The sequence below is a fragment of the Notamacropus eugenii genome, chromosome 6, assembly GCF_028372415.1.
Source record: "Notamacropus eugenii isolate mMacEug1 chromosome 6, mMacEug1.pri_v2, whole genome shotgun sequence".
Taxonomy (NCBI): Eukaryota; Metazoa; Chordata; class Mammalia; order Diprotodontia; family Macropodidae; genus Notamacropus; species Notamacropus eugenii.
The window spans coordinates 25892282-25912697 of record NC_092877.1 but is presented as its reverse complement, the minus strand read 5'-3'; the positions used below and the strand labels follow the sequence as shown (position 1 = coordinate 25912697).

The 20416-nt window shown below is 37.8% G+C and overlaps 1 protein-coding gene across 1 annotated transcript in view; it reads left to right on the top strand.

The window, feature by feature from the left end:
* The window catches only part of LUZP2 (leucine zipper protein 2), a 743524-nt gene that overhangs the window by 505594 nt on the left and 217514 nt on the right, over nt 1–20416 (top strand). The window contains exon 7 of the mRNA XM_072619311.1: nt 6027–6089. Coding sequence (XP_072475412.1) covers nt 6027–6089 — 63 coding nt within the window. The remainder of the gene's footprint in view (nt 1–6026; nt 6090–20416) is intronic.

Sequence of the window (20416 nt, the reverse complement as noted above, 5' to 3'; positions counted from 1 at the left end):
GGAGAACCTACTCAAAGAATCCACATGGTGGGCAGCCTGGACTCGAGGTCAGCTTGCACTCATTTGCCACCCTTCTCCCTGCCATTAATTTAGCCAATTCATTTGGAAGGGGCTTCAGAAGTCAGACAATCCAACCCCTTCTCTGAAACAGAAATTCTCTCTATAACATCCCTGCTAAATAGGTAACTAAATCCAATTTCTTCTGAGCCAGCCCATATCAGTGTTGGACAGCTCCAACAGGAGGGGCATTCATTTTCACATTGGGTTAAATTTGATAGAAGAAATATTACTCCTTGTTCTGCCCTCTGGGATCCAGCAGAACAAGTCTCACTCCTCTTCCATATGACAGATGCTCAAATATCTGAAGACAGAGATCATGCTTCTCTAAGCCTATTTTTCTCCAGACTAAACATTCTCAATTCCTGCAAACAGCCATTAGGTAAAGTTGCCTCCCACCCACAGTGGCTGAAAAATATATTTACAAAGTGTCCATCATAAGTAGTTAAGAAGAAACTGATAGTCAGTAGAATGGGATCCTGCCTCCATCCATGAACCTTGATTTGACTTGAGAGGTGTTTGCTATTTTCCCCCTCCATTCTTTTCAGAGTACATGAGATACATATATTAATTTTATTAACCTCCAGGATATTTCTTATTTTAGAGCTGAATACTATTTAAATACATTTATATTTCTGAGTACCATATCTGAGATTCAGAAACTGTTCAAAGATTTAAATAAATTAGATTTAAACAAAATTTTCACATTCCAGTGCATGGATTATAGCTGTTGCCTTTTAAGACTATAGCTCTCATCTGTCGTGCTAGTGTCTCTACTAGTCAGAATCATTCTCTGTATCTTTGTCTCTCTGGCTTTGTCTGTGTATATCTCTGTTTCTCTTTGTCTCTCTGCCTTTGTCTCTTTTATGAATGTATTACAACATATAACATGAGAATCTGATGCTGAATTAATCACACTTAGAATTCACATACAAATCCTAACAGCGCATTTAGGGTTAGAATTGAGTTCTCTTAGTTATGGCAGCTATCCAAAATGCAGGTAAGAATCTGAAAGAAGAGTGAACACCAAAAGTCTCTGGCAAGCTATAGCAGCAAGCATCCTGACACATCCAGGATGGATGCTAGATCTTCTTTTCTAAAAGGAAAGCAAATTTTGAGGGGGTCAACAGTCTTTTTTAACTACATATACCATATAACAGAGAAAATGCAAGCAGAAAATAAAGACAGACAGGGTTTCTGTCTGACCATAAGCAATGCATATATCACAGATCTACAGACAGATCCATCTGTCTGACCATTACATACATACGTAGTTACCAGAGAGAGAAAAAAACATCTGAGTTTTCCAGCCCCGGGGCTCCTAAACAGCTATCCAGAGTCTCATCTGGCACATGAACTTTCTTTCAAAGAGTAAGCCCTCAAAGCAAAATCTCACCTCAGAGTATATATAGACTTTTGAGTATATGTACACTTTTGAGAGCTGGAGGGCATCAGTACCCTGTGATTCAGTGCCTCATTAACAATTAACAAAAAGTGTGGGCCTTCCTACAAAACAAGCCTACCCTAATCAAACTTCTCTTAATGGGCTCCACCTGAGGCCTATTAATGAGCAGGGAAGATCTTTACATTATACAAGCCAAAATGGTTATCTCCAGAGATGATGAACTTCATTTAGAAACGTTGCCTTTCAGTCCTTAGCTAGAACCTACTAATTATTATTTAAAAAGCAGTTCCCACATTCATCAGTGTGCTATCAGAGTCCTTAGAAAAATACAAACATTAAATTACAAATTTTTGGAGTAGTAAGAAATCAGAGCCAAAATATAAGGAAGAAGGATGAAAGTATATTTGCCAAATTGACAGAAAGACTACACAAACTCACACACGAACAAATTCAGGTATCCATTATGTATTGGGACAAATGAAACTCAGGGGGCATGCTGGATAGAGTTCCAGGCCTGGAATCAGGAGGACTCATCTTCCGCAGTTCAAATCTGGCCTCAGACATTTGCTAGCTGGGTGACTGATCAAATTATTTCATACTATTTGCCCTAGTTTTCTCATCTATAAAATAAACTAGAGAAGGAAATGGCAAATCACTCCAATTTCTTTACCAAGAAAAACCCCCAACTGGGTGACAAAGAAGTTGACATGAATTAAGTGAGTGAGACACAGTAAAGAATAATAATAAACAACTTCCCAATACTTTTATGAAGGTAGAGAAAGCAGTTTTTTTTCTACTTGTGCAGTAATATATGGGCCATAGAACATAAGAGTAGTAGCTTGTCCCAGAACTTTTTCTGTATGAACTTTACAAAAAAATGGAAGAATAAGATTCTGGCAACAACTATTAGCATTTATAAAGTGATTTAAGCCTTTCATAGTCTTTACATACATTATATCATCTGTTCCTCAGAACAAACGTAATGCAAGTGCAAGTATTTTTAATTCTCTTTCTTTCTAGGAGGAAACAGAGGCTCAAAGGGTTTAAATTTCTTACTCAGGATCATGCAGCTGTAAGTCTAGGGCAATATTTGAACCTGGTGTTTCTTGATTCCAAGTCCTGTTTTTCTACAGTGCCCTACTACATTCCATAATAATAATAATAATATCTGTTAGCTATTAATGGCTAATTAGTTTAATAATAATAGCTAATATTTATATACAGAACTTTCAGGTTTGCAAAGTGCTTTACACATGGGATCTCATTTCTTCCTCCCAGCAAACCTGCTACCATAATACGTATTTTAAATTGAGAAAACTGAAACTGAGAGATCACAATGATATCAAGTATCTGAAGAAGGATTTGAACTCAAGTCTTCCAGTTCTAAATAGTAGTTTAGCCATATTGCAGTGGTGCTTCTCATAAATAAACAATATTTTGGCACTTAAATTGATACATTTCTGTTAGAAAATTCTTTTCTGTGCAACATCTCATTTCCCCAGTGATTCTGAATACATTAGGTACTAGCATATACATTTTTAAGCCAAGTGGAAGTTACAGAAATTCATGTTTACCTAAGAGACTGTGCTGGCACCAAAGGAATCCTGAGAAGCATATTGAAACAGCAGGGAGAGACTGCAAATCATCTTTTCCTGAGCTGGAGACAAAAATGGCCCTGATTGTTGAAAGCACCAGCATTGGTGTTGTGATAAACATGCAGGCCAGGAATCGACCCAGAGATAAAATTAATGTAACAGCAAAACGTTCTGTCTCTTACCTCCTTCTGAACATTTACTTGCCCGTAGTCTCTTTGGAGTTCTCATTTGGTCTTGTACAGAAAGAGGAATAGGCCTTTCCATAGAAGGATCTTTACATTCGGACGCGTATACTTTTGAGTGCCTGTGCCCATTCACTGGGAAAGGCCACCATTTAGCCAGACATATACAATATGGGTATCTGGCTTCTGTGTTCCTTATATTTCACTTTTCATGTTTCCCAGCAACTTCAAGGAAAATAGGAAAAAAAAACATACTTCTTGAAATTTCAAAACACCTAATTTATTAAAAACACCAATTACTGGCTCTCTGAGAGGAACTGACATCTCAAACAGTCATCCATGTGCCTAGGACCTCCATTCTTTTCTGGACTTTGGAGAATCTCCAGGTGGATCATAATTCATAGTTTTGAAAACACAGATAGACTTCTTTTCTGGGGCACACCATTCCATGATACCTAAGCCTCTGCATAGTAAGTCAGTGATACATAGTCTTTTGTTTTATACTGCATTGGCATTTTTTAGCTAGTGAGGTTATGGCAGAGTAATTGCTATACACCCATAACCTTTGCAAATTGCATTGTTTTTAGGTCTTGGGATCATAATGTTTCAGAGCTTCAAAAGGATGTCACTGAGTCACAGATTAGGAAACTGAGAATCATAGAGAAGTGATGGCTATAGAGATACAGATGTGTAAATGGAAGGGACCTCAAGAGATCTAAACTAATTGAGCCAAAGAGTCCCATTAGTTCAGTGATCTTTTTATAGGTAAAGAAACAGAGGCCCATGGAGCTTGAGTGTCTCACCTAAGTTTTCATAGACAGCAAAGTAACTAAAGTGGAATTTGAATCCAGGACCTAACTAGAACTCCTGGATTCAAAGTCTACTCCAGAGTCAATGGTCTTTCCACTGTACCAAGATGACACTTTGGGTCACACAGGGAGCACATATCTAGGATCTGACTGTAATCCATCCTTCTGCCCCTCCTCCATAATAATAGCAAAAAGGCACATTTGTATAGCACTTTCCAGAATTCTTTCAGTAAATATCTCTTTTTATTCTCTTGAGCTCCCTGTGGTAAGTACCATAATGCCCATCATACCTACAAGACAGATCACTCTGTATGGATTGACAGTTTAAGCTACTTATCTCCTATTTAGGAAAGGTCAGTGTATTTATTAAATAAGTCATCATTCTAGTATTTGGGAGTCCTAGGTTTAGAAAAATAAGGAGCTTTGCAGATCATCTAATCTAACTCTGCTATTTTACAATGATAAAACATATTCCCAGAGGAATGAAATTGCCTGTACAAAGTCATGCACATTATAAGCATCTACTGGGGGATTTGAACTCAGGTCTTTCTGGCTGAAAGTTCACGCTTTTCTATCCATTGCCATTTCTTGTCTGTGAAATTATGCATCTACCAGAAAGTCAAGGCATTCAATTATGCATTCTTCTTATCTTTACTTAAATCAATTATGCATTAATATAGTTATGTTTTCCTCTCAATTTTCCCCTTTTGCATTATTAATTCACATAGACATAAATGTATGTGTTCCATAATCACCTTGTCTCAAGAGACGGCCAATCATCCTTTCTGATGTAAGTTCTCTATTAAGTTGCTTAGTCTTGCAGAGGCTGTTTAGCTAACTCTTTCCTCAAATCTTCTATGGTTCAGCATCTTCCAGTGATAAAAACTTCTGAATTTATCTCCATGGAGTGCCTTCTCATAGATACTTACCAACTAATGGTTAGAGCACTTGCCCTGGACTCAGGAAGTGCTAGGTTCAAATGTGATCTCAGACACTTACTAGCTGAGTGACTTTGTGGCTGCCTCAGTTTCTCCATCTGTAAAATGGGGATAATAACACCTACCTCCCAGTGTTGTTGTAAGGATCAAATGAGATAAAAATTGTAAAGTACTTCGCACAGTACCTGGCATATAGTACACAAACACACATATACATACACACATACATGCACACACGCACGCACATAGTGCCAAAAAGCTATTTTTAAAATTTGTAGATACTTACTTTAAATTTTATCTCCTAAACAAAGAAAATCCAAAACAAAAGTGCAACATATAAATCACCCTTCTTAAGAGTATTGATCTAAAGCAGCCTTAGTTATATCTAGTTCATAAAACTGTATAGTCTGTCATGTGAGTAACTGCCTGAGCTAAGCATAGGGAAATAATGGAAGTGCTGGAATTATTCAGTTCAACCCACAAACATTTTTGAATCACCTCTGGATGGGTATTGGCTTGGGGGAGCAGGGGAAGAGATGGGGAGAGAGAAAGAGAAAGAGAGACAGAGAGAGAGAGAGAGAGAGAGAGAATAAGAATGAATGAATGAGAATTCTTTCCCTGGGGGAGGTGCTTAGTTATTCCTGGAGATATGAAACATATATAAGTAAGTAAATATAAATTGTAAATACAATGGAAGGTTATTTCAAAAAGGAGAGTGTTATAACTACAGGCAAAAGGCAGTAAGCCAGGTCACTAGGAGGAGGTGGCATTTGAGCTATGTTCTGTCTCTGAGAATTCTACCTATTGCAACTGAAATACTGCTTATATGTTTTTTAAATTCATCTGAGAGATCTCTCTCCTTGTCAAGTTAGATGATGGTTCCTACCCAAATCTAGCCTTGCCTTGTTTTGTTTCTACACTTAGTTTGATTTTGGCATCTCATTTACTGGGAAACTATTGTTTGAGATGATTGTATTTTTGTCTGTGTGTTCTAAAATGCATAAGATTTAAGGAACAAATCTATCATTCTGCTCTTGCAGTCCAAAAAGATCCAAGCCCAACTGAAGGAGCTCCGTTATGGGAAAAAGGACTTGATTTTCAAGGTGAGTCTCTTTGTCTCTTTTTCATTTTTTTTTTTGGAGGGGGGGTTGTTTTTCTTATTACTGGTGCATGTATTTCCCTAGAGTCAATGAACCATCAAAGTCATTCAGTGAGATTGTAAATACATTTATAACATAAAAGGGACCATCATTTCTCTATTAAGCTAATTAGAGTTGGGGACATTTAAGGGCAGACATGTTTCCATTGATAATGCTGTCTAAATCTAATTCTATTTAATAAACATTTATAAACATCAAATATGCTGTGCTGGTTGTGCATATACTGTACACATATAATGCATATTTTATAGGTATATAAACACACGTATCAAATGTGTAACCTCTATCTATGTACTGTATGTAGATATAGGATATATACAAGATAAACACGTACATGCATGCATGTGGATGATACACACCAGTGCATATATACATGTGTGTATACACATGTATGCATGTGTACATCATGTGCATACATGTTAAGTGCATGTGTGCATATTTGTGTATGATTAGAGTCTGGAATATTTAAGAACAAACATGTTTTCATTAATATTCTTTCTAAACCCAATTCAATTTGTCAAACATTTATCAACTCTTACCACATTCCTTGCTTTGTTGCATGTGTATGTACCTTTAGGATATGTATCCTATATATCATCATTGTATAATAAATACAACTACACACAAACATATACATACACATTTTTTTGTAGGAATTTGATTTTGAACTGTAATCCCAAGGATGACACTCTCATATGCCCTCTATCAATATAGGTCAACATCTACTCTACAACCAGCAGTCTGAGAGTGATGTCTGGGTAATGGTCCTCCCACATGCTGAGAGTATAAAGACAAAAATATAACTTTCTCTACTTTTGAGACATTTGCATTTGATTGAACAGATATGGTAGCTAAGTGATATACTGGATGGAACACTGGCTTCGAATTAGGAAGACTCATCTTCATGCGTTCTGATCTGACTTCAGGCAACTTATTAGATATGAGACCTTTGGTATGTCACTTAAGCCTGGTTGCCTCAGTTTCCTCATCTATAAAATGAGCTAGAAAAGGAAATGACAAACTACTCCACTATCCTTGCCAAGAAAACAGCATAGTGGAGTCACAGATTTGGACCTGACTGAAACAACTGAACAACAATAGCATGATATATACATTGCTTTAAAAGAAGCTAAGGGGCAGCTAGGTGGTGCAGTGGATTGAGCACCAGTGCAGGAATCAGGAGGACCTGAGTTCAAATCTCACCTCAGATACTTGACACTCACTAGCTGTGTGACCTTGGACAAGTCACTTAACCCCAATTGCCTCATCCTGGGTCATCTCCAGTCATCCTAGTGAATATCTGGTCACTGGATTCAGATGGCTCTGGAGGAGAAGTGAGGCTGGTGACCTGCACAGCCCTCCCTCACTCAAAACAAAGTCAAGTGCAAGTCATGTCATCATTTCTCTGATGGCATGGTCTTCTTTGGCAAGGAAGGACAAACACACAAAAAAAGCTAAGCAGCCTAAAAGCAGAGGGAGAATCTCTGGGGGTTTCCATCAGTCCAGAGTCTGGTCCTGAAGTGTTTTGGTTTGGTATTCCCAGAAGTTCTCTGAATGGCCAAATTTATATTTCAGTAGAGCTAAGATTGAAATCATTCTAGGACAGGGCCTTAATCAGTTTCTGCACCTCCCCCATTCCCACCAAACTTGAGAAAGTTTGCTTCTTGTTTGAATAGCTAGAAAGAAAGTTGGAAGTGATGAATGCTCTCTTGTTGGAGGTCTGCAAATGGAGGTCAGTTAATTACTTGGGAGGGATGTTGTGTGTGGCGGCAGCGAGGGGAGGGGTGAGGGGGGAGTGGTGGCAGGGGGAGAATACTCTTTGAGGCAAGCTCTGGAAACCTTTCCAGCTCTATGTTTGATTCTAGTAATAGTAAGTAATGGGTAGAAGTGGAGAGAATTGACAATCCATATTTATTATTAGTTTTTTCTTAATAGTAGTAACTGACTTTTTCCTCATAGTGCTTTTACCTAGTAGGTACTTTAACGTACATTAATTGATTAATTGGTAAAGTACTTTGTTGTTTGCAAGATATTCTACATGCATTATTTCATTTGAGCCTCAAAGTAACTTACCCATAACTTGGTGAGTACTTATGTTTTGATACCTGCCTTTCGGAGAGGACGAAAATGATGAAAAAGTTCATACGATTAGTTCAATGCTACCCAGCTAATTAGTTTTAAAAGAAAAGTTCAAATTCTGTTTATTATGTCAGGCTATTTATCATATCATTTGCTATTCAGGGCTGAACAGGATATAGCCTAGTTCCTGAGGATTAGGGGAAGGATTCATGGTACCATGAATACAGACTGGTGGAGGAATGGATAACCTTTCAGAAATGATCCTGACTAAGTTCATGGCTAGGCTTATGTGACTAGGGTTTCATCTCAGGAAGCCAAAATATAAAGGAACATACTCATATCCCTGGGTGAACCAAATATCTATTGAGGTCTCATTTATCAAACTTCTCTTGCTGAATATGCATTGTTCTCCCTTTGGCTCCAGAAACTAAAATACCTGTTTTTTACTCCATTCCCAGCAGTTGTTCTTCCATAATTAAAATGAGGAATGCATTAAATTAGCTGTACACAAGAAAGGCTCCAAAGAACTCAAGTAGGGCACTGGTAGAAGGCAAAAAGGAAATTCTCTTTGTTAAGAAAGTAAACATAAAAGCAGCTGAAAGGCGGGTTTTAATAGTGCCTAAGAAGTTGGCATCCATGGTACATAGTGACTTTAGTATATCTGCTAAAGATCAAATGAGGTCATGGACTCATGGATTCTGAGCCAGAAGGGAGGTTAGAGGTCATTGAGTCTATCCCCTTTATATGTGAGCAAAATGAGGTATTTGAGTAAACTCCATTCTGCTTACAGAGGAGGAAACCAAAGCCCAGAAAGGTTAATTGCCTTGCTCAGGGTCACATAGCTGGTGGAAGTTTGTGGAAGGATTCAAACCCAGTTGTATGTGACTTGAAGTCCAGCATTTTCCACTATAATATATAAAGAACATTACAAATCTTAAAATCCAGAATATAGATTGGCAATTTTTTATTATTTGATTATTGGCTATGGACCCTTGGATTGGGTCATAAAAGAGAAATCGCAACTGATTTTGGAATATTTTTTCTTCACTCTTTCCGTTGCTGTGATGTGATGCTATTTGGAGGTAATTAACATAGTCAGAGATAGGACAGATGCCTGTGCTCTAAGCCCTCTGTGGTTGGAATAAATGGTAGGCTGACAATTGCAAAGCCAGATGAGAAATTTGTTTTCTTTACTAATGTTGCTCAGTCCTGGCTCTCGGTTTCAGAAGTAGGATAAATTATAAGAACTGCTCCTTCTGTGCAAAAGTTAGGGGATCATGGTGACGGTTAGGTACAGGGAATCTGGGAGGCCTTGATTCTCTTTGGAGGTAATGTTTTGTGTCCTGGACCCTTCGACCCCACAAATGTTTATTTTCATTAGAGCTCCACCATCGTTCTCCTCTTCATCCAGACTTTGGCAAACTCTCGGAGGAAGGCAAGACATTTTCCTGTGGTGGCCTAGTTCATGGGAGGGAGGCCCAGAGGAATCCTAATTGGAAATTAGCATGAAGGCCAAGCTTGAGGTCAAACATCTTCTGGCAGTTCTCATCCAAATGAGAATCAGAGGCTTTGGGAAAAAGAAAAAAAAGTTTACACAAATTAGACCCTGCCAAGCAAAAGTGGCAGAGGAAATAGAAGCCTGCTCCTCTCTTGGTCAGCTCATTAAGTTGTTGTTATTAGAGGATATTAATACATTTGAATTCAATTTCTCAATCATTTATAAGCTCTTATAATGTGTTGAGAACACTATACTAAGTAGCAGGAATGAAAAGCTAACCTCAACAAACTGGCATTCGACTAGAGAAATTATAAGTACATAGATAACAGAATTTAACAATATATAAAATAATTTCTTTTTTCTTTTAATATGTAATTTATTTATTTTTCAGTTTTTGCCATTCACTTCCACAAGAATTTGAATTCCAAATTTTCTCCCCATCTCTCCCCACCACCCATCCTAGGATAACAGGTACCTCATTGTGATGTTAATTATGTTAATGAGAGTTAAAAATCTTCCCCACCCATGATGGACCTGTCCATTAAGGTAAGCTGGATAAGGTGAGATTTGTTTTGAAGGAAGGCCTACAACATTTGTTAATTTATAATGAGACACTGGTTCTCAAGGGCTATGATGACCTCTGGCTCTGAAAAGTGTACATATACTCTAAGGTGAAGTTTTGTTTTGGGGCTTACTCATTGGAAGTATTTGTTTTGCCAGACAAGACTCTGGGTAATGTCTAACACCACCTCCTCTTTGAAAACGTGGCTGTTGGTGTTTCTTTCTCTGGGAACTGTGTGTGTGTGTGTGTGTGTGTGTGTGTGTGTGTGTGTGTGTGTGTGTGTGTGTGTGTGTGTGTATTATATAATGGTTAGGCACTTGGTTCTGTCTGTTAATCTGTGATGTATGTATTGCTTATGATCAGACAGCTGGAAACCCTGTTGGTCTTTATTTCTCTATTTGTATTTTCTCTGAAGTTCAGGGTGCTGACCTTTTCGCCTGAGTTAAGTGAATGATATATGTGTTTGATTAAAGCAGATTGTTGACCCTTCAAAAGTTGCTTTCCTTTTAGAAAAGCAGATCTAAGAACCTGTACAGCAGGCCCTGCTGTGTGTGCCAGGGTCCTTGCTGATACACCCATCCACCTCCTTCTCCCTGTCAGTCCTCCCTTCTATCACCCTCCCGACTTCTTCCATTCCCCCACTCCTCTATTTTCTTACATGGCAAAATAGATTTCTATACTTCATTGTTTGTACATCTTATTTCCCAGTTGTATTCAAAAACAATTTTTAACATTCATTTTTAAAGCTTTGAGTTCCATATTTTCTCCATTCCTCCCTCCCCACTCACCCTCATTGATAAAACAAACAATCCAATGTATGTCATACGTGTGCAGCCATGCAAAACACTTCCAGAGCAGTTATGTTGCAAAAGACAAACTATATTTCCCTCTATCCTGTCCTGTCCTCTATTCATATCATTCTCTCATTTGACTTGTCCCTTGCAATAGTTTTTGCTTCTGATTATTCCTTTCCCCAATTTTCTGTCCCTTCTATTATCTTCCCTCTTCTATCCCCCTTCCCCCGACCTTCATTCAGGGTAAAACAGATTTCCATACCCAAAGTGTGTGTTATTCCCACCTTAAGCCAAAAGACATGAGAGTAAGGTTCACTTATTCCCTTTCATTTTCCTCTTCTTCCTCTTTTTCTTGCCTCTTTTATGTGAGATGATTTGCTACATTGTACCTATCTCTTTCTCTTTCTCCCAGTATGATACACTTAACAGTAAATTTTATACATACACACATAAATATATATGTATATGTGTATATATATATGTATGTGTATTTGTACATGTGTGTGTGTGTGTGTATTCCCTCTAACTACCCTAACACTGAGAAAAGTCTTAAAAGTTACAAATATCATCTTTCCTTGTAGAAATATAAATGGTTGAACTTTAATGAGCTCCTTATGGTTCCTCTTTCATGTTTACCTTTTCATGGTTCTCTTGATCCTTGTATCTGAAAGTCAAATTTTCTCTTCAGCTTTGATATTTCAACAAGAATGCTTGGAAGCCCTCTATTTTGTTGATATTTCATTTTTCCCTGAAGTATTATATTCAGTTTTGCTAGGTAGGTGATTCTTGGTTTCAATCATACCTCCTTTGACCTCTAGAATATCATATCCCAAGCCCTTTGATCTCTTGGTGTAGAGTCTACTCTAAATCTTGTGTTATCCTGAAAGTATTTTCACAATGCTTGAATTGTTTATTTCTGGTTGCTTGTAATATTTTCTTCTTGACCTGGGAACTCTGGAATTTAGCTATAATATTCCTAGGAGTTTTTCTTTTGGGGTCCCATTCAGGAGGTGATTGGTGAATTCATTCCATTTCTATTTTGCCCTCTGATTCTAGAATAACAGGGCAATTTTCCTTGATAATTTCGTAGATGATGTGTAGGTTCTTTTTTTTCATTATGGTTTTCATTTACACCAGTAATTTTCATAGTATCTCTCCTGGATCTATTTTTCAGTTCCAATGTGGTATTTTACATTTTCTTTTATTTTTTTTTTCATCCTTGTGGTTTCAATTTATAATTTCTTGATATCTCAAGAAGTCATTAGCTTCCATGTGCTCCATTCTAATTTTTAAGTGACTATTTTCTTCAGTGAGTTTTGGACCTCCTTTTCCATTTGATGAATTCTTCTTTTTAAGGCATTGTTCTTCACATTGGTTTTTTGAACCTCTTTTTGCCATTTTGATTAGTCTATTTTTAAAGGTGTTATTTTCTTCAGCATTTTGGGGGGATTTCCTTTAGCAAACTGTTTACTTGCTTTTCATCATTTTCTTGCATCACTCTCATTTCTCTTCTCAACTTTTCCTCTACCTCTCCTACTTGATTTTCAAAGTCCTTTGTGAGCTCTCCCATGGCCTGAGACCTTTTCATTTATTTTTGTTGGAGGCTTTGGATGTAGGAGCCTTGACACTGCTGTCATCCTCTGATTATATGCTTTGGTCTTCCTCTGGTTGTATCCTTTGGTCTTCCTCACTGGAAAGGATGGAAGAAAATACCTTTTCACCAAGAAAGTAATTTTCTATAGTCTTATTTTTCTCCCTTTTTTGGACATTTTCCCAGTCAATTACTTGACTTCTAAGCCCTTTGTCAAGTGGAGGGTATGCTACCCCAGGTTTCAGAGGTTTTGTGCAGCTGTTCTCCAAGAAATCTCTAGGGACCTGTAAGTTCAATTCCTCTAAAGTGGCATAATCAAAGGAAAGCTGTATAGTCCTCTATTGGCCTGCATTCTTGTCTGTGAGCAACCACAAGCACTTTTTTCTGCCCTGAAACTACAAATAGGATTCCCTCTCCACAGCCACCACCTGCTCCACCATGCCAGCCCTCCTCCTCACCCCAGGACTGTCGCTCAGGACTGAGACCCAGATCAATGTCTAGATTCTACTACCATCTGTAGAGTGAGAGCTTCAGACTTGGCTGCTGCAACCCTAGGACAGGGGTTAGGAAAGGATCACCTTCCTCTCTCACCTATGTGAGAGAGCTTTCTCACTGACCTTTGAAGCTATCTTTGGTGTTTGTGGGTTGAGAAATCTGGAAACCACAGCAGCTACCCAAGATTCATTTCTGGAAGTCTGTTCCAGTCACGTCTGTGCTGTCATGGCCCAGACTGGGCTGTGCTTCACTCTGAGCCTGGTGCAGTAAACCCTTCCTGTCTGCCTTCAAGGTTGTCTTGGCCTGGAAATTTATTTCACTCTGTTATTTTGTGGTTTCTGATGCTCTAGAATTTGTTGAGTCATTTTTTTACAGGTTTTTAAGGGATTTGGGGGGAGAGTTCAGGTAGGTCCATGCTTCTACTCTATAAAATAATTTCTTCAGAGGGAGACTGACAACTTGAGGGATAAGTAAAGGCCTAATATAGAAAACTGCACTTTACTTGAAAACACTCAAAGGAAAATAGGGATATTGGTAGAGGTGGAAATAAGAAGGGAGAGCAATTCAGACATGAAGATCACCTATGCAAAGACTCAGGTATATGTATGTATGTGTATGTGAGTGTGATGTCAGTGAATATCAAGATACTTGTAAATTTAAAAGATAAAGATTGAAAGAATATTCATATTAAGTACTCCTAAAACCTCACTGAGTCTTATTATCTCTATTTATAAAATGGGAGTAATGACATTTATACCATCTATTTCACATGTTGGTTGTAAGGAGGGCACTTTGTAAACAGTGAAATATCATCTACACATGAGTTATTACTGTTGTTATTGCTATGGTGAGAGGGGTATATTTACAATGATTAAAAAAAAGTCCCTTTCTCAAGGAGTGTGCTGTCAAGTTGGGGAACAGTAATATTTATTCAAGAATGCTTACATCTGGGGAGAGGAATTGCTGTTACTGCCATTCAATAAATAGGTAAAGTGACACAGGGGTTAGAAAACAGCCTTAGAGCCAGAAAAATTTAGGCTCAAACCCCAGTTGACACATACTTGCTATGCCACCAAGGCAAAGTCACCCCATTTATCAATTTCCTGGCCAATTCTCTTTATTACTATAAATTAGAATCTGATGTCACAACTCACCTAGGGCAGTTTTAAGTTACATTTTATGTACATACAAATGCACATATGCACATATACATGTATATATGTATGGACATATTCTATTCTATTCTATTTATATTATGCATGACTGTACCTTCTAAGTACACTACAATGGAGTTCAGTCCACTTATTTTTATGGAAAATAATAATGATAATAATAATAAATAATTAACATATATTACTTACTGTGTGTTGGTCACTTTGCTAAGTGCTTTACAATAGGTGGTATTATTTTCCACATTTTGCTAATGAGTAAACTGAGAAAAAATAGAAGTAAAGTGAATTCTCCAAGATCTCAACTAATAGATATCTGGGACTCCATTGAAAGTTGAGTATTCCTGACTCTAGCGTGGCACTCTCTCCATTGTATCACCATGAGGGATATAACATATTGTTGCAGAGAAATAAAAATCAATATTATCCTTGTTTTATATATGAGAAAACAGACTCAGGGACTAAATCTAGCCTTTTCTAACATGAGTAGTTACTGTCTTAGACAGATGGAACCCAGGTCTCTCTTGACACCCAGTCCCAAATTCTGCTATATCATGTTTCTTTTCAGTTGAAAGTTTTCAGTTGAAAGATAGTTCTCCATTTCATTTCCCCAACCCTGCCCCACTGTGACTTAAGAAATAGTCTCCATGAGATATGGAAGAGGGAAAGAGGGAGGACGAAAGGGAAGGAGATAAAGAGAGAGTGAGAGTGAGAGTGAGAGAGAGAGAGACAGAGAGAGAGAGAGAGAGAGAGAGAGAGAGAGACAGAGAGAGACAGAGAGAGAGAGACAGAGAGAGAGAGACAGAGAGAGAGAGAGAATATTATATGATGGTCAACACATAAGGTAACAGAGATGTCTTCTTCACTGGGTATATACCGAAAGCCTTTCAAACTTGGCAAAACAAACGAACAAACAAAAACTGCCAGCGTTTCTAGTCTGCTGGAATGGGCTTGTAAAACCCAGAGTCATCTTGCCATAATGGGAAAGGATCTATCTTTTATTTCTGCCATCTTTATTTTGGTTTTCAGCATCTGTATCTTTTCAGCACACTGCTGCCCATGTCTTGGCAAAAGGATGTCTAACTTGGGCATCGTTTTTACCCTCCTAATATTCACGGTAACACTTTGGGGTAGCTCTTGGGTTGATGACTTCGTTATCATGAGATTCCCTGTTCCTAGAATAAAGGGGCTCTACAATTACTTCAGTAGAAAAGCTTCTTAGGGTTCAGCTGCTCCCCGCTTTTTTTTAATAGAGAAGGGAAGGGTGTCCAAGGATGGAAGTGACCTTCCAAAGTTTTCAGTGGTGAGCAGTAGGCTGCTGGACTGCTTGAATTCCACCAAGCAGACAGTTTTATTTAGAACATTAGAGAAACATATAATGAGAATCTGCAAAACTATAGACTTTCTGGGAAAACGTAGCTCAGAAACATGAAAATCCATAAAAAAAGGTTTGTACAAATTAAAACTATAATTCTTACTGGTCTTCTTAAAGACAAGAACACGCTAGCCTTCCTGAAAAGAGAATATACTAGAATGATTTTATTTATGTATTTCTTTATCTCTGTCTTTATTTATGCACACACACACATATATATGTATATAATATATTATTATATTTATTTATGCCTGTCTTAGACCCAGTTGGACCTATCAAAAGCAAAACAAAAACCACAGAACAAAAGCAGTCTCAGAACCCTACTACTTTCCTACTATTCCATACTGCTCTGAGCCTCTAGGATGTAGTCCAAGATAGAGCTCTGAAAACCTCACAACCTTCAAGTTCTCCCCATATATGTAAGGGGAATTTGTTTTCTTTTTAAAATACTCATCCCCAGGATCCATGGCCATAAACAATCTACTAGTTCCCAGGCTCATGGCTTGTAAACAATCTCACCACACTTGGGCATTGTATTATAATCTTAAGATAATGTAAACATCTGAGTTAAGCTGTAAACAGCACACTGCACACTCTGTGCTGAATCACCATGATATTGCTAAAGTTAGCGTAAACTTGTGAGGCTGCTGCTCGCAATATGTCTTCTTTGTGTGCTCCACTATAAATCAAGTGAGCACTGGTCAGTAAACAGATTTGTGGACTGCCCAAGCTGGAATGCTGTACCTGCCACCATCAAGGTTTAGGGGGAATGCATAAGCTGGAACGCTGTGCTTGTCTCAGTTGGCCTCCATGGAGACTTAGTGGATGCTGTGGGAGTTGGTGCTTCCATTATCAGTAACCCCACTGAGAAGAATAAAGCAATTAACCTCTTATTATGTCTCTGACGCCACCCTTCTCCATGCTCGGAACAAGAGTCAACCTGCTAGAGGTCGGAGCCCAAAAGCTCCTGTGTGTACTGTCTGATACTACACGATTGCCCTTCTAGTCTGATTGCATGTAATTCACTTTTTATCCATGTCTCTCTTAGCAGATTATCAGTACGTCATTTGAATAAGAGGAGCTCTCCCCCTTTCTGCATGCCAAGCTTAGCTGTCAGATGTGAGACCCAATGAGGTAGTCACTTCTTATCAAAGGTCAAGTAAGTTTTGAATTAAGATAAGAGAAAGCTGCCTCTTCAATGGCATCATTTATCTCTGCCTCTCCCTTTTCTCTTTTTTGTTACAGCTAAGAAGAAATTAAATAAATTATCTCTCTCAACTTCAAGTAGATAGAGGGTTAAGAGATGGTGATTTATAATAATAAAGATACGTAGAACGATTCCCAACAAAAGTTTTCATACATAGCTAATAACCTACAGAGTTGTGACTAGAATACAGTTTTGTTGAGTCTTGGTCCAATATCCTTTCCACTATATCTAATGCCCTGCTTTGCCTTTCTACCAGCTGTCACCTAAGATTTCCAAATTTGAATTGAAGACGTTGGGAAGACCTTGCTCTAAATGATATTTGGCATTGTTATTAGCTACTGAGTGAATTGGATAATTGTTGCCATTTTTTTTCTATAACAAATTTATCTCATGAGATTAAAATACTAATCTAAAGTGTTGGAAGGTTTCTGGTGGTTGGGCCACTCTGGCTACAATTTTCAGGCAGTGGCATCATCCTAAATAATGGTCTTTGAAAGCTGTCATTGTTACTGGAGTTCTGCCCTCACGTATAAAGAAACAGGCATTTTCTTTTACTTGGTCTCTTTTGGGTTGCCCTTAATAATAATTGAAACACTGAGATCAACAAGTATCAGAATATTTTCTAAGCACTTTGAACTACCATCAAGGGTATTCAGCCAAGCATTTGCCCCTTAATTTTTTAAGCCCTTGTGTAATTTAAGGTAATTTAGTACAGCTGTTTCTAATTAATTTGTATTTAGCTCATCAGTACATTCCACTGGCTTTTTAATGAGAAAAAAATTCCTGTTCCATTTGTTCATTAGAAGGTATACTTTACTTGAATGAGTTTCAACCCCGAAGGGTGGGTAACTTGGAAGGTTAGCTTGGAAGTTTCTGAAGTTTCCCTCAGTTTGGCTTGATACTTAAAGATGGTCTGTTTCTCCTGGGTATGACTATCTTCCCATTCTTCATTCTGAGGCACTATTCCCATGAATGTGTTTTGTTTCTTTTTTTTTTTTTTTTCATTCTGATGAGGATGCCAATTAGATTCTACCCATATGTCACCTTATCCTTGAGAATAGAAAGTTTCATCTTTTAAAATGAACCATGACCTTTTCTTTGTCTTTAGGAAATCTTTAGACAATATTTCTAAATGACCCCAAACATCCAATTGAGAATAAACAAGCAAACAAACCACCAAAGAGAAAGAAAGAAAGAAAGAAAGAAAGAAAGAAAGAAAGAAAGAAAGAAAGAGAGAGAGAGAGAGAGAGAGAGAAGGAAGGAAGGAAGGAAGGAAGGAAGGAAGGAAGGAAGAAAGAAAGAAAGAAAGAAAGAAAGAAAGAAAGAAAGAAAGAAGAGAGAGAGAGAGAGAGAGAGAGAGAGAGAAGGAAGGAAGGAAGGAAGAAAGAAAGAAAGAAAGAAAGAAAGAAAGAAAGAAAGAAAGAAAGAAAGAAAGAAAGAAAGAAAGAAAGAGAGAGAGAGAGAGAGAGAAAGGAAGGAAGGAAGGAAGGAAGGAAGGAAGGAAGGAAGGAAGGAAGGAAGGAAGGAAGAAAGAAAGAAAGAAAGAAAGAAAGAGAAAGAAGGAAAGAAAGAAGGAAAGAAAGGAGGAAAGAAAGAAGAAGGAAGGAAGGAAGGAAGGAAGGAAGGAAGGAAGGAAGGAAGGAAGGAAGGAAGGAAGGAAGGAAGGAAGGAAGGAAGGAAGGAATGGAGACAGACAAACTGAAATACTTGACCTGTAGGTTACCTAACATTCCTATTCTAATGCTTTCCTGTATCAGCATGAAACAAAGGATCAGACTCTGGTGATACTTATAAGGCTTCTTTTTGTGATATCTAAGACACATATGAAAAAAAAATGTCAGCAAGTAGGTGGCACAGTGGATGGAGTACCCATTCTGGATTCAGGAAGACTCATCTCCCATTCAGACATTTACAAGCTATGTTACCCTGGACAAGTCACTTACCTTTGTTTGCTTGAGTTTCATCATCTGTCAAATGATTTAGGGAGGGAAATTGCAAACCACTCCACTATCTTTGCCAAGAAAATCCCAAGTGGAGTCTTGAAATGTTGCACACAAGTGAAAAATCACTCAACCACAAGGCACAAATGAAAATGATCAGTTCTGTTAAAATACTTTTCTCCCCAGCATTTACTATTCACTACAACCTTCTAGTTCTAAAGTACATATTCTTAGCCTGGGGCGTGTAGATTCCCACTGAGTTTATGGATAGATTTTGTGGGATCTGTGAACGTTTAGAGGAAACAAAAATTCAAAAGCCTTTGTTTTCCTTTGTAATCCCACACATTTTATTTTATGGATTTAAACATATTAATCTCAGGAGTGGTCTATACATAACAAATGTTAAATGCCATTGTGTTCAGTATGTATTATGTGCCAAACACTGTGGAGATTTAGAAATAAAGGCAAAACCAGTCAACACACACACACATGCAAAATGATGACAAGAGATACCACTGACATATATAACATTATAAACTCTGGACTTGGGAAGAATTGGTAAACTGGTTGGGAATATACAACACATTTATGTGGAAATAAGATACCCTTCTAGAATTACTGCAAATACAGTAATTGGGCATGCTAATATCCAAGAGGAAAAACAACTAGGTTTGCCAAATCATCCTGGTCATAGATGTCTAATTGATTCCTTCTGATTTCTTTCTTTTCTCTGCTCATACAATAATAAAATTGTAAATTTAGAAGTAGAAGGCAATATCCTACTGCTAGTAAGCCAATGGCCTAAGTTTCAAATCCGTGACCTATGACTCCAAATTTGGCATTCTTCCTTTTTCACTGTATTGGCTCCCTCTTTATCTGAAGAATTACAAGGCTTGTCTCTATATGTTGGCAGCATTTATATTACTGTTATTGAGTTGTTCTTTATCCGTGTCCAACTCTTTGATCTTGTGGTTTTCTTGGCAAAGATACCGCAGTGATTAGTCATTTCCTTTTCCAGCTCATTTTACAGATGAGAAAACTGAGGCATAAAAGGCTAAGTGACTTACCCAGGACCACACAGCTAGTAAGTGTCTGAAGGTAGATTTGAACTCAGAAAATTGATACTTTCTGATTCCATGCCCAGGACTCTTTCTACCAGGCCACCTAGCTATCCCATTCTGGTGCACTTACCTGAAAAAAAGAGTTAAACTCCCATGGTTCTACTGCTTTGACCTTCTGGTTCTAACAAGGTGTACGTGTATTTTGTAATCAGCATCATGCTTTTTTTTCAGATTCTATATAGGAGTTTGCAATATAAACATTAAAAACAATCAAGGCCCAGTAAATGACTCAACCATAAAATGTTTGTGTATATACTTAAATATGCCTATCATTCTTTACTAGAAAAATGATTATGAGCTTCTGGTAGGGGATGCTACCTCTGTGCATCTTGCCTGGCTCTCATTATTTCTGTGCACATCTTTAATCCAGATGATTAAACATAAGTCAGTGTTAACATGGTTATTTGGTGCTATAAAGAAGAGCAAAGATAACTGTTCC